At 39.2% G+C, this 15,532-nt stretch overlaps 1 protein-coding gene across 1 annotated transcript in view; it reads left to right on the forward strand.

The window, feature by feature from the left end:
- The first annotated feature begins 2,288 nt into the window (after positions 1-2,288).
- pacrg (PARK2 co-regulated) overlaps positions 2,289-15,532 on the forward strand; it is a 164,893-nt gene continuing 151,649 nt past the window's right edge. Inside the window, exon 1 of the mRNA XM_077580322.1 lies at positions 2,289-2,462. Coding sequence (XP_077436448.1) covers positions 2,394-2,462 — 69 coding nt within the window. The 5' untranslated portion in view covers positions 2,289-2,393. The remainder of the gene's footprint in view (positions 2,463-15,532) is intronic.

The raw sequence follows: 15,532 nt of genomic DNA on the forward strand, positions 1-15,532 counted from the left end.
TCGCGACTTTGAATTTCATTCACCGTTGCTGCAAGGCCTCCTGCATTGACAGGAGCGAGATAGCGCGCTGCCGTTTGAACAATAATTTCCTCCGTCCGGCTGAAGTCAGGCTGCTGACGCTCCAGTTTGCCTCTCTGAAAACTCCCTTCTTCCTCTCGGTAATCCTACGAGGGAAAAGCACAGAGAGAGAGAGAGAGAGAGAGAGACGGGATTGCTGACAGGGACATCACTTTTCTTCCTCGCATGCCTTGTTTACAGTCTCCCGCCCGTTGCTGTTATACCCACCACTCTCCAAGGAGCCATAAAAAACAAATAGGGGCTTTTAGAGAAATTGCCTGTGCGCTGGCGATTAATAACACTTGCACCAGCTCACAAGAAGTTCTCCTGAGGCAAAAAAATATATATTGGAGAATTAAGAGTGCCACATCCCTAAATTGGAATGATGCAGTGCTTTTGCTGTTTTCTAACGAGACAAATCAAGTTTCGCTAAGCCGCACCCGTGAAACACAGAGTGACCAATCACAGCATAGAACAGAGTTCTATGTTTAGTAAAAACATGCAATTGTGATTTTTTTCCTTCTTCAATATTGCGATTGCGATTTAATGTGTGATTATTTTGTCAAGGTCCCTAACCCATGTTTTTTTAAACAAACAAGCAACTTTAAAGTGGAAGTCAACCTTAAACATTTCTTCACAATAATGTTTTATATCTCTTTGACTGCCAAAAACGTTAAATAACATTTAGTAAAATCCTATGGAGGAGTGCCAAAGACGTTAAAAGACGTTTGTTTCAAAACAGAGGTGAAACTAACCATTTTCTATTGTTGATTACTGAAAAACGGAATAAGGTAGAAACAAACTTTTTTTTCTGATGAAAGATGAGAGTCTAATCTTTCATTTGGTAGTATGTGTGTTTCCATAGTCCAAACACATAATTTTCTGTGGACCTTGAAAGATCAGTCAAAATGCTTAAATCGGCTGGCACCCACGGCATCCCTTTTCTGAAAACGTCTGGCAGTCAAAGAGTTATGTGACCTCACTAGTTTAAACATGACATTCTGATTAATATTACATTTGTAGAATATGAGTTATGGAGCAAAATCCAGTCATTTTTGTCCATCTCAGGGGGCGGCCATTTTGCCACTTGCTGTCGACTGAAGATGACATCACTGTTGCTCAGGGCTCAGGCAACGACCAATCACAGCTCACCTGTTTTCTTAAACTAAGCCGTTATTGGTTGTTACCTGAGGCCTGAGCGACTGTGATGTCGTTTTCACTCGACGGCAAGTGGCAAAATGGCCGCCTTCTGACAATAATAAAAAAAAAACTGATGGATTTTGCTGCTTAACTCATATTCCACTTAACACAATATTAATCAGAATGTCATGTTTAGACTAGTGAGGTCACATATAACATATTATTGTCAAGAATTTTTTGGGCGGTTGACTTCCTCTTTAATGTGTATTACAATAAACAATATCAGATTTACCATACATTAAAATTAAAATAAGTGCAAACCGACGGTGAATTAATATTAATGACTTACTTCATTTAGATTTGTACACTTAAACATTTTCACTTTCAGTCTTTTAAGGATTAAGCATTGTGGCATGAAAATAAACTAGATTACAAGAATAACGATATTTGGCTTCATCAAATCAACTTTCAATGATAAGTACAGATACAGATGGCACTTTCTTGTTTTAGCACTGAACCTATATTATAGTTTTACAGTTTTTTTGTGTGTTTTAAAAAAAATAGTTTTAGTTTTTAGTTTGTATCTGGGGCCAGGTGCAAAATGTGTTGCAACGTTTAATAATGATGATGATTCCTATGATCGGTCACCTTCAGTTAAGTGCTCAACTCTCTTGCTGTTGGAAAAATGCTGATTTTTAATATGAGCCATTGCATTCATTTAGCATGTGGAGTGATCCAACAAATCATTTGACCCGCCTTGTGTAAATGCTTGCATGCAAACACACTACAACTGCTTCACCACGCTGACCTCGCCATGATTAAAATGATTAGGCAGAGATACAATAAATCATCCTAATGATCGCAAAAAAAAAAGGCTCTCTGTATTAATGTGTTGTGGGGGGGGGGGGGGCGCCACTGTTGAATAATTAAGTGCAACCATTAAACACGTATTAACGCGGAGGACTTCTGCTTCTGCTGATGAACTGCAACATTTGTGTTGTTGTTGCTCTGTGTATCAGCGCGGCTGGACGGTTACTATGGTAACAGGTCTGCTGACGCACGCATGCGCACTGGCGCGCAGCAACCATCGGTGGCGTCTGTAAAAAGTTGTTTAGCAACCAAGCAAATGCGCTATTTGGCGACGTTGGCCAATTATAAGCAGAAAAAAGAAGAAAAAGAAAAGACGACTTGTAGACATGTTGAGGAGTAAAACAACGCCACACGTTCAAGCGTTCACCGTCAAGGCCGCCATGAAGAACACCTTGGTGAGTGACGTCGTCGTTTGACGTGCTACTTAGCTGACGTTAGCTTTTTTTTTTTAGCCGCTAGCACTAGCCTCGTTTCGACAGCACGAGTTCACCTGTGAATCTCAAAGGGGAAATAATAGACTTATGTAGTGACGTGTTTGAAGAGAAAAACAATATGCAGCTTGATGTACGTGCAAAAAAAAAAAAAAAAAAAATGTTAAACCTAACAACTGTATTTATTCATGAAGCTTGAAATGCAATCACAAATTTAAAAATCGACATTTTTGGAAAAGGAACAATGGTGAAATGAAATGATGTAAAGCAGAATCCTACTAAACAACAGCTAAATATAATAAGTAAATATTATAGTATATGATTTTATATTATCTAATAAGTTGTCCAATTCAGCCAATCAGACGCCATGCTCACAATATTAGAGAAATGACAAAATCTGAGTCATATTTGAAAATATGATAGCGTTCCTGTAAATAATAATTTCAGTACAATACAAAATAAAGCTTGCATAAGTTGACTGCATATAAAGAACTTACGTGTCTTGAAAGACAGCGGCGTTATTTACATGATTAACATTTGAGTTTAAAATAGGATTTGCAATGCCGTAGTTGTGAACGTCCAAAGTAGAAGCTAAAACCCTTTTACTGAAGTATTTGTGTTCATGTGTGCAAGGCTTCATTTTGTCTTTAAATCCAGGTCGATGTAGTTCTTATTCAGGATACTACTATAACTACAGCAAACATGGAAATACAAGCTGTGATGTCATATGAAAAGGAGTAATTAGATTTTTAAAAAATGTATTTGAATATATTTGTTTTTTTGTGTCTGTGTTTTAATAGCATCTCGATGTAAAAAAAAATAAAAAACACAAAATAGGTCAAACTGTACCTTTTGAAGCCAGGGGCCACATGCTGAAGAAAATGCAAATGTCTGCGCCAACACCTTAGAGAGGTTGCATTAACATGAAAGGGTACAGAGTTGTTGGTGTATGGCGCACATGATTGCAGTATTTACATATTTGGGTCACATGCAGTAATCTCACGTCGTAGAATTACTTTTCCACGGAAGCTTGATCAGGTTGTTTTTTGTGTGTGTACAGACTTTTTTTGTGTACCCTTTTTCCATTGAGGTGCCCATTGTTTGCAGACCCATGGTTGAGCACGTCAAGCTTTTTGTAAGCTCTGTTTTTACAATTGTCTCAAATTGAGTTCCTCTCTTGGTAAAAGTCGGACTCCTTTTCCACATGAATTCGCTCACAGACAAGTGTGAGTGTCAGCATCCTTCACGTTGCACAACAGCCATTTTACTTGTCGTTATTCACCTTTTTATGGCGGCAAAGTGGTGGAATGGACACTCAAATTTGTGGTTTGTCTATAAAATGGTACTGCTCTGCGCTTTTATGTATTGTGTGTGTGTGAGGTGATAATTCCAGTGCAGTCTCAAAATCCAGATTATGTTGTATGATGATTTTTTTTTTTGGTTTTACATCTGCGTAAAACAGGCTTTTGTTCTTGGTCACGTTTCTGTCGCAAGATTGGTGTGTCACTTGTTGCTAGGAGGTATTCACTGGCCATTAAAAATGGCCCTTTAACAGCCCCGCCCACCACCGGATTCCATTAGTAGAGCAGAGGGCAAAACAGTAAAGATATATTTTATTTTATTGTATTCTATTATATTCCCTAGCATTTTATTGTATTATATTCTATTTGATGGTATTCCATTCTGAGAGCAGTTAAAAGGAGCCAGTAGGAATAGGAATAGAGGACAAACAATCAGGGACGGACTGGGAACAAAATCAGGCCCGGGAACATTTTTATCACCGTTCGGGCATATGCCGAATCATATTCGACCACGAGAGTTGCAGGGAGCGCTGGATATTGGTCAACGTTTGTTGTTCATCGCCGGGAAAAGGGAGTGTCCACACGTTGGGGCCGACGACGTGCAGCGATTAATATTTATCAAAGGGGTTGAAAATGGACTGCTCGTTGGGGAAATTGCCCACAGTAAAGACTTTTTTCCCGCTTTTATGTTGTAGTCTATTGAGAGTAGATAAGATAAGATAAGATAAGATTCACTGATTGTCACACCTACCTAAGTGGGGCGAAATTCGTTCTCCGCATTTGACCCATCCCCTGAGGGAGCGGTGAGCAGCAGCAGCAGCAGCCGCGCTCGGGAATCATATGGTGATCTAACCTCCCAATTCCAACCCTTAATGCTGAGTGTCAAGCAGAGCGGCAATGGTTCCCATTTTTATAGTCTTTGGTATGACCCGGCCGGGGATTGAACCCACGACCTCCCAGTCTCAGGGCGGACACTCTACCACTAGGCCACTGAGTAGGAACAGGAATCAGCACTATGAGGATTTTTTCCGTTTTATGAACGATTATCTGTATTCTGGCGCCGGAGGGTTAAAGCAAGCAAGCAAACAAAGCAAAGCTCCTAAAACTTTGACCTGTGTGTTAAATCAAAGTATCACCCCAACGGCAACCTGCAAGCACATGCAATTACCTTGATACGGAAAAAACCCGACGTCAAAACGATCAGTGACATCCACCTGCTGTATTTTCATTTTTCTATGGTCATGAACAAATCTCTTATCAATCAGGAAAGCCTTCGCAAAGCCCTTACATATTCACCATTTCCCGGGAGGATCTACCCACATGTGCAACCTGAGTGATATTCTCTCACCACGGGCTAAATCCTGGAGAAAAAAAAAATAATACAAATTTCAGGGGCTTGCTACTCATGTCTGCCACCCCCAGTGTTGTTTTCCTCCCTCGCAGTCGCTGACATATCGCCGTGGAGAGGGCAGCTTTGCGGCGAGCTGTGATTTGTAGGTTACGACAGGGCCATTTCAAGCCTTGAAAGGCTACGGGGACTTGAAGCATAGGCTTATTATACTTTAAAGTATTTGTGGCCATAGAAATTGAATCACTAACACCGGCCGCGGAAAGTCTTAGCCATTTTTCCCAGTGATTCATCCCCCATGGATTCACAGAAGAAAAAAAAAAGAGAAGAAGAAACCAATGCAGTTTATATTCCAGGGGGGAGGTCGTCACCTTGTGTTGCAGACAGTGTGAGGAACAAAGCTGTTATTCAGTGTGCCAGTGACTTCGACTGAGGTGGTAGAAATAACAGCATTTTGGGGGTGTCAGTGCAAACACCTGCCTAGTGTTACAGTGGATATAATAAAAAGTCCACACACTTTTGTTCAAATGTCAGCTTTTTGTGATCTCAAAAAAGGGGACCACCATCAATTATTTCAAAACTTTTTACCCCGCAATTAATGTGACCTATTTCTTTTCTCAACTCAATCGAGAGAAAAAAAGAAAACTTAGAGAGAAGTTAACTACCCACAAATGACCCAGATAATGTGATTGAAATATGAAAAAAAGTCTAAAAGTCACAATTAAAAACAAGTTTTCACCTGCTGTACCAAGCAGAAGACCCGGCCTTGTCCTGGATATTGTCACAACTGTGTGTGATTTCTCACAATGACACAGCATCCAACAGTGAGATAATTACGTCCATAATGATGTAAATTAAGCCCGTGAACATTTGCCACGTTAGCGAATATTGGCAGTGTTTCCCACACCATATTAATACTTGGGTGGGCCACCCAAGTAAACTGGCCACCACCCAAGAAGTTTTCAAGATAATTCATAAAAAATATATTTTAAAAATAAATAAAACGTGTCGCGACCAGATTTCATTTTCTAAACAGTCTTAACGGTTCTCTAAACATTCTTAATAGGTCTCTAAACAGTCCTAATGTTTTTTCTTGTCTCAAGGAAAATTCCTTGCAACAAGAAAGTCGTAGCATTTCCTAAACATTCTCTAAACAGTCTTAACAGTTCTCTAAACATTCTTAATGGGTCTCTGAACAGTCTTAATGATTTTTCTTGTATCAAGGAAAATTCCTTGCAACAAGAAAGTCGCAGCATTTCCTAAACATTCTCTAAACAGTCTTAATGGGTCACTGAACAGTCTTAATGTTTTTTCTTGTCTCGAGGAAAATTCCTTGCAACAAGAAAGTCGCAGCATTTCCTAAACATTCTCTAAACCGTCTTAATGGTTCTCTAAACATTCTTACTGGGTCTCTGAACAGCCTTAATGGTTTTTCTTGTCTCAAGGAAAATTCCTTGAAACAATAAAGTCGCAGCATTTTTCTAAACATTCTCGAAACAGTCTTAACGGTTCTCTAAACATTCTTAATAGGTCTCTAAACAGTCCTAATGGTTTTTCTTGTCTCAAGGAAAATTCCTTGCAACAAGAAACTCGTAGCATTTCCTAAACATTCTCTAAACCGTCTTAACAGTTCTCTAAACATTCTTAATGGGTCTCTGAACAGTCTTAATGGTTTTTCTTGTCTCAAGGAAAATTCCTTGCAACAAGAAAGTTGCAGCATTTCCTAAACATTCTCTAAACAGTCTTAATGGGTCTCTGAACAGTCTTAATGTTTTTTCTTGTCTCAAGGAAAATTCCTTGCAACAAGAAAGTCGTAGCATTTCCTAAACATTCTCTAAACCGTCTTAACAGTTCTCTAAACATTCTTAATGGGTCTCTGAACAGTCTTAATGGTTTTTCTTGTCTCAAGGAAAATTCCTTGCAACAAGAAAGTTGCAGCATTTCCTAAACATTCTCTAAACAGTCTTAATGGGTCTCTGAACAGTCTTAATGGTTTTTCTTGTCTCAAGGAAAATTCCTTGCAACAAGAAAGTTGCAGCATTTCCTAAACATTCTCTAAACAGTCTTAATGGGTCTCTGAACAGTCTTAATGTTTTTTCTTGTCTCAAGGAAAATTCCTTGCAACAAGAAAGTCGCAGCATTTCCTAAACATTCTCTAAACCGTCTTAATGGTTCTCTAAACATTCTTACTGGGTCTCTGAACAGCCTTAATGGTTTTTCTTGTCTCAAGGAAAATTCCTTGCAACAAGAAAGTTGCAGCATTTCCTAAACATTCTCTAAACAGTCTTAATGGGTCACTGAACAGTCTTAATGTTTTTTCTTGTCTCGAGGAAAATTCCTTGCAACAAGAAAGTCGCAGCATTTCCTAAACATTCTCTAAACCGTCTTAATGGTTCTCTAAACATTCTTACTGGGTCTCTGAACAGCCTTAATGGTTTTTCTTGTCTCAAGGAAAATTCCTTGCAACAAGAAAGTTGCAGCATTTCCTAAACATTCTCTAAACAGTCTTAATGGGTCTCTGAACAGTCTTAATGTTTTTTCTTGTCTCAAGGAAAATTCCTTGCAACAAGAAAGTCGCAGCATTTCCTAAACATTCTCTAAACAGTCTTAATGGGTCTCTGAACAGTCTTAATGTTTTTTCTTGTCTCAAGGAAAATTCCTTGCAACAAGAAAGTCGCAGCATTTCCTAAACATTCTCTAAACAGTCTTAACGGTTCTCTAAACATTCTTAATAGGTCTCTAAACAGTCCTAATCGTTTTTCTTGTCTCAAGGAAAATTCCTTGCAACAAGAAAGTTGCAGCATTTCCTAAACATTCTCTAAACAGTCTTAAGTGGTCATAATGGTCTTCCTTGTCGCAACTTTCAAAAACACCATTAAGACTTTTGAGAAATTGAATGTTCAAAATTTCCTTACGACAAGAAAGACGGTTTAGAGAACCAGTAAGACTGTTTATTTATTTTTTTTATTTTTTTTTTTAAAGTTTTTAAGTAAGACTGTTTAGAGAACATTTAGGAAACATTGCGACCTTGAACAAACCCTGAGGTGAAATCAACTTTCACTAGTGTTGCAAACGTTCATGCCTCAGTGGGATATGGGCTTTAGCTGCGACGTACGTACAAAATAGAGTGATAAATCAGTTGGTACTCCTCAAACATGAGCGTGATACTAGCTATGAATGCATAAAGTTGATGGGTGGCCTTTATCCCCTTATGTGTAGGTGCTCTTCGTTCAGAAAATCAACCCAGAAAAATGGTGGAAAGCTCAAGGCGCTTTGAATGCATTTAAATTATTATTTTGTTGTTAACTGGGCTCCTAAAAAGACAAAGCATCGTGAACATTTTACCGTCAAAGCTCAAGTATAACCATCTCTACCCCCTTACCAAGTGTCAACCCTTAGATTAGTGTTTAATTGCTGACGTGCACTTTAGGTGCACCCGTGTCTCAATGTGTTTGTGACCTTTTCGATAGTTGCAGAAAACACAGTTGGGAAAAATACTGTGGAGAAATGTGCCATTGAGCGTGACCTCCTGCGGAGCGCTTGGCTGATTGCGTCTTATTATGTTTGCTTTCCTCACAGCTCTCTGGACAATTATACCGGCCTTTGTGTTTTGTTCCATTCTCCTTGAAGGCCTCGTAGCCTGCATTCTAATTAAATGATTTTTAATGGAGAATGTTTATTGCCCCTCGCAGAGCCTTTATTTTTGGCTCCGGAGTTAATTAGCCCCGTGTCATGTGCTAACCAACGCAGAGGACGTGTTGACCCGCGCGCCATCAAGGAGCTTGTCAGTCTCGAATCGGAACACATGGGAGCCGTCAGTGTGTTTGCGCTCACGTTAGAGTCTCTGTAAGGTATTTTGATCATGACGATGACCTTGAAATCAATTTGCTTAATACGGTGTCAGCTAATGGGGTCTTATTGCGCTTAAGGGGGTTTGGTGTTAGAAGCCAAGTAATTATGCTGAGCAGTCCATTTTATTTTCTTTTTTTTTAGGCTTGTTTCATGCACTAAAGGCTGACTTTACATCACAGCTCTAACTACCCATTCCGATTTAGTGCCTGTATCCGATTATTTCACTGTTGATTTATTTTTAAGCGACATATGTCCGATAATACCGTTTACATTTTCACATGTGGACAGAAATGGATGTAAACAATTACAGAGGCACCTCTTTTTAATAATGGTACCTACATGATGTTTACTAGGCCTGGGTTTAAAAAGTCTTTTTCATAGCCCATTATCGATTCATAAAACCATGAATCGATGCTTTTTAATATGGCTACGAAATGCAAATGTGCCTTGTGTTATTCAGAGTACCCCAAGAGGAGCCCAGAGTTTTTGCCACTTTATTTATATTGTGCTGTGGTTGTAATCGATTTCAATTATTATTAATTGTTTTGATCAGGTCATGTTCAATGAAACATACATGATTAATGTAACTGCATTGGATGCAATTTTGAATGTAAATATTCAGATATATTTTTTCATACTAATGCACCGAGTAAGAGGAAGAAGTTTCTACTATTTGCAACATTGGTACTTCTGAGAATCTCTTTCATATAAATGTAAAATTGGTACTGCATGAAATCCTTAACTGAATCGAAAATCAATGTGAATCGTGAATCGAATCCCTTCTGAATCTAATCGATTTTAGAAATCTTTTTTTTTTTTTTTCTGGATTTTGGAAATCTAAATCAATTCCCAGCACAATTAATAACTATAATTATGTTATTATTATTATTTTTTAAATGAAAGGCCTGCAAGTGTTTTTCATCCAAATATTGACTATAATTATGTTATTATTATTATTTTTTAAATGAAAGGCCTGCAAGTGTTTTTCATCCAAATATTGACTGTAATTATGAGTTTTCCACTGCATTAGCATAGGTTACTGTCACTGAGATACGACGGCACATTTCGACTTGAGTACAAATTTGGGTTTGTTAAAACCACATTTATTGCTCTTAGCTTTCACTGTTATTTTCATTTACTCAAGTGTTTTTTTTTTTTTTTTTTAATTAGCACATCTGCGGTGTTTTGGTAGATCAATATTGATCGTCATATTTCGATGACATCAGGCATTGAGGAAAAGTCTGTTCTGTCTGTGTTTGCTTATCCAAGTCATATCTCATTTACACATTTGCAAGAGGCCTAATTTGGAGTTGATATCTGATTCAGTGTGAACATTCGGAATGATGTCACTTGAACCGTGTAATGTAGCGTAAATCCAGCCTAAGAAACACGGCTGAACTATTATTTTGTTTGCACTTGTAGAGAATCCTATTATTATGTAGCATTAAGCAGCCATGGCCTGATATGAATACTTAATTATAACTGACAACTTAGTTCATGAAAGAGCATAATAGGCATACATGGCCACTTACCTTGTGCACTTGCGTTTCGTCTTTGTCAAGACAATGTGCTTGTATTTTGTGTCTTGGCGTTGAAATTTGTTCCACTCGATGTGGTAAACAATTTAGTCAACGTTAATACGTTGGACCCACTTGACAGTGTTTGTATTGTGATTAATTAAGTCAGTTTTCATCAAACGTATTTTCACTTTGTTCCATACTATTAATATGTAGCACATACCGCCCTCCCTTTCAGCATGCAGATGCCAAAGTACTTCAGTGGCACGTCTCGCCACTTGGCAGCCATCTTGATAATACCTTCAGGCAGATTTTCTTTAAATACATTGGGAGAGCACCCAAGAGATTCATTGGAAATGCTACAACCGCTAGAAACTTTTGTCTGACAACATTCTTCATAACTGGTCACGGGGCCATTGATATTATAGCGATACACAATGCTGACCTTGATATTGATTAGTGTCCGTACACCAGTCTAAGATGTAGTCTTCCTCTTGTCCTAAGTTATAGCTAGGAAAGCTTCCTACCAGTATGGTGACCCTGAACAAGGTAAGTGCTATTGTAAATGGCCGGATGGGTGGATGGATTCATTCATTACAACAGACCATCTGAATCTCATCAACCTCCTTCACGATTACCTTCTTGTCCTTGATGGAGAAGACGGGGTCCTTTTGAGTGTTGAGCGGCAGACAACCAATAGCAGAAAAATCGATATACAGTGTATCTGACAAACACACTTTGACATCCAGTCAAAACATGTCAAACGGTGGCCTTTGTTTTCCTAACTATGCAAATGACTGTCAATGCAATCATATGAGGCTGACCTTTGGAATTTTGCTGACCAGCACTCAGGCAAATGCAGGACTTTATTTAGACATTTTGTCTGTCAATTAACTCTTTCACTCCCAGACATTTTCACTAAAGCAAATCCCGGCTCTTTTACTGGGTTTTGACTGATTTTGCAAGGTCCACAGAATATTGTGTTCTATTGCTATAAAACATGGAACCTACCAAAATAAAGATTTGAGTCTCTTCTTTCATCAAGAAAAAAATAATGTTTTTTATCTGTTTCTGTTTTGCAGCAATTAGCATTAGAATATAGCTCAATTTCATCATTATTCACAAACAAACACAAGCTTGTTGCAACATGGCCCTCGCTGATCTCTTAAACTCTGCTGCCACCCGCTGGCCGTTTTTGTAATTACTGCCATTGTTTTAAGTGACCTCTTCATGTCAGAAGCTGTATCAAAGCCTTCTGTATGTTCTAGCATAAAAAAAACACAAAAACATAAAACACGTATAAATACGTTTTTGGGAGTGCCGGACAAAGTATTAAAAAACATTTATACGTTTTTGGGTTTGGATGAGTTAAGTGTGGGCAATATGGATGAAATTTCCTATATATTCTTGCCATATATTTTGATCATGATACAAGAACGACATTACTATGGGTTCAGTGAAAACAACGTTTTTTTTTTCCCCGAACTAATTCAGTGCCATTGACAGGAATAGACGTCAAAAATCAATTTTAACTGAGCTGGCAGTAAAGTGGATATATTGAAAGGCAAGACTCGCCTTTGAAACAAATCCTGCAAATTCAGAATCTGGGGTAGAATCACCCTGCACATATGAAGGTATACTCAAAGGAGTTTTGCACAAGTACACGGAATACTGTCGGAAACGATCCACATCACAGCCTGGCATCCTTTTAGTTTCAACTACCTCCGCTCATTACCTCCGCTGTCCGGAAACATTGACGCAAATTCTCCTAACAAGTGTTTGATCAACACAGCCCGCCGTGGAAGGAGGAGACAGGCAACCTGCTCATGACTCATTCTCTCTCCCCCGCCATTTATTCACGTTCTCTCCCCTGCTACTTCTCTCTCCCTCCCCAATTTGAAGATTTGCCTCATTTCTCTTCCTTTCAGGTGTAGGAGAACAAAGGGAGGGATGCGATATAACCTCTTGCATGCCGGGGTCTTAGACATGGCTTTGCTTGTCTTTCTGAAGGCCCTCATCTTTCCCTTTTGATTCCAGCCAAGTGCTACTGCATTGTGGCAGATGCTCAACGCTCCATCTGCCACTCTTGACACACTTTTCTTTTGGTCTTGTCAAACCTAACTGACGTTGCTCGGCCTGTCTGTCTGGTTGCCTCTGCGAAGTTGTGACACGGATGCTGACGTGGGTGCTAGTGCAAAAGAAAAAAGAAAAAAAGTCTGACTTCTTTTTTTATATGAGAGAATATAAAATCACTTTTTATTTTTATTTTTTTATTTTTTATTTTTAACTCTTTCACTGCCACTGACGTTAAAAGACGTCAAGTAAAAACCTACGGAGGGCCGCCAATGACGTTAAAAGATGTCATCCAATTTTTATTTTTATTTTTTTTTAAACGGGTAGAGGGAACCCTTCCGCATCTGTGGTGAAAGTTTCCAGCAAGTCTGTTGTGCCTAATGACTATTTTTGGCCCCTAGAGGGTAGCGATGACTCTTTTGACAAGATTGGGTGGGCGTCAGTAGAAGACGTGAGGCGGGGCTAGAGTGTTGAGGGGACATTGGCTGAAGAAGCCATAATGGCGCCCGCTTGCAAGCAGCTCACGGTCGAGCCGTTTTTTTCAAAGACATCGACCAACGATAAAGAGCACATTGATGACGACGATGATCATCATCGATGATGATGATGGTGACTCCGAGGTTGACGCCGAAGTTGGAAACGTTGACGCGGCGGCTATGACGACGTTATAAAGGTTCACGGGCGAGCGATGCTGACACCGGAAAACACGGAGCACAACGCTCAGGCGGACGTTCAATCGGACGACGAAGAGTGCCCCGAGTCCAATGCATATTCATCGGAGGAGTGTGTACAGTCTGCTACTTGCTATTTATTCCCCGGAAAAAAAGGCCGTCAAGAAGGTGTAACGTCTGCACGCGAAACGGACAAAGCGAAAGTGAAACTAATCTGTTGTGCGAATCCTGGTCCCTCTCCTTGCACGCAGGAGAGCGTTATAAAAAGAAAAAATGTATTTGAAACATCCACATAATTGTAAGTAGTACCACAGTTGCACACATTTGTAAATAGTTTGTGAAATTGTTTTGTCAAATTCTTACACTGTTGAATGGAAATAAACATATTTTGCAAACTAAAAACACTTTTTCATTGTTGGTGAAAGCGTTTTACAGAAGTAAAGCACTATTTAGGTGTTTGTGGCATCATTCATGGACAAAAAGAAGTGTACAATTCACTAGAGTGCATGAAATAACATCGTTTCACAAAAAGCTCTTTTTCTTCGCTTTTTGTTTCAAAACTGAGAATTTCGGTGAAAGTAACCATTTTCTATTGTTGAATACTGAAGAACGGAATAAGGTAGAAACAAACTTTTTTTTTCTGATGAAAGATGTGAGTCTGATCTTTCATTTGGTAGTATGTGTGTTTCCATAGTCCAAACACAACATTTTCTGTGGACCTTGAAAGATCAGTCAAAATGCTTAAATCGGCTGGCACTGGCGACAACCCGTTTCTGAAAACGTCTGGCAGTCAAAGAGTTAAAGGTTGGCTTGGCCGGATTTTCCCATTCACATTGAACCATAGATGCTGTGATAGTGGGAGATTTATTGTGGGTCAGTGTCACATTGACAATTCCTCCAAGATGAAAGATTAGAAGAAAAATCCATCTCAGGGTGAGTTGAGTGCAAACATCCCACAATCAGATTAGCAGGATTCGTCAGTGCCAGTGTATGAAGTACTTGTTGGCGGAATACTTGTCAGGCCAGGACAAATGAGCAGTCGGAATCTCTTCAGCAGCATAGCTCGAACACTGCAAATGTGGAAAGTTCGACTAAAATTATGAAGAAAATTATGAGAAATGATGGTTGATTATTGATTGGTATACTCTAAAAACAGTTGGTACACTCTAAAAACAGTTGGGTCAAAAGTAACTCAATTATATATCAAAAACGCACCGATCCACTTCATGGGTTAACTTAGACTTAGACTTAGACTTGACTTTATTGATCCCTTTGAGATGACTCCCTCTGGGAAATTTCCATTTCCAGCAGCGATAAGAGCGGATAGGCATGCAGACAGGAAGAGCAAAAATTAAAAATTTACAAAAATAAAAAAATTAAGAAAAATCAATAAATAAAAAAGGTTATTGCACCAGAGAGTAGGTTATTGCACATTGAAAAAGTGCCATTTCTGTGTAGTGTAGTGTAGTGTACTCTACGCCCTCCTGCCCCCCCAGAGAGGAGTTGCGTACGATGGCATGGTGAACAGGTTCCTCTGGATGCTGATGACACTGTTTTATACAAAATCACCCAATTTTTTGACCCAAGTAAAGGATCTGACCAATATTTATGAGTTGTTTTTTTACTAAAAGACCCGTTTCTTGACTCAAAGTTGGGTCAAATTGACTCATAAAATGGATCGGTCCGTTTTTGACCCATAGTTGAGTTATTTTTGACCAAACAGTTTTTAGAGTGTAGGAATTGGCTGTTGATTTGACTAAAATCTTGAACCAAGTGAGGCCAAATGGAATGAACTACTTGCTTCAACCACCAGGGGCGCTGTTGATTCACTAGCAACGAGTTGAAGTGACGAAAAACACGTCAGTTATGGGAGGTTGAGCAATTTTACAACTGGCGTGACTTCAGAACATTCAGAGAGATTAATTGATGATCGATGATTGGTCATTTTTCATGTAGGCGAGTAATAAAATGCAGCTAAGGAAGCGCAGTCAAATTCCTATTTGTACAGCTAACTGTCAATTGTGTACAGTGTCAGAAATAACGCGCTACATGCTTTGCACCAAATGGACTTGTGCTCATTCACACAGCCTTGATTAATTCATGGCATGAGAGGTGGGAAATAGAAGGGGAGGCAAACAAAGACTCATACAAATAGTCTAGACGTTGCTTTCACTGTCAGAACATTGGCAATCTGCTATGCGGCGCAAAGAGGGCGCGCGGGGGAGGCTTGATTGAATAGAAGGAAAGCTGGATGTGTAGTTTGGAGGAGCAG

This window comes from Vanacampus margaritifer, chromosome 1, assembly GCF_051991255.1.
Source record: "Vanacampus margaritifer isolate UIUO_Vmar chromosome 1, RoL_Vmar_1.0, whole genome shotgun sequence".
NCBI classification, from domain to species: domain Eukaryota; kingdom Metazoa; phylum Chordata; class Actinopteri; order Syngnathiformes; family Syngnathidae; genus Vanacampus; species Vanacampus margaritifer.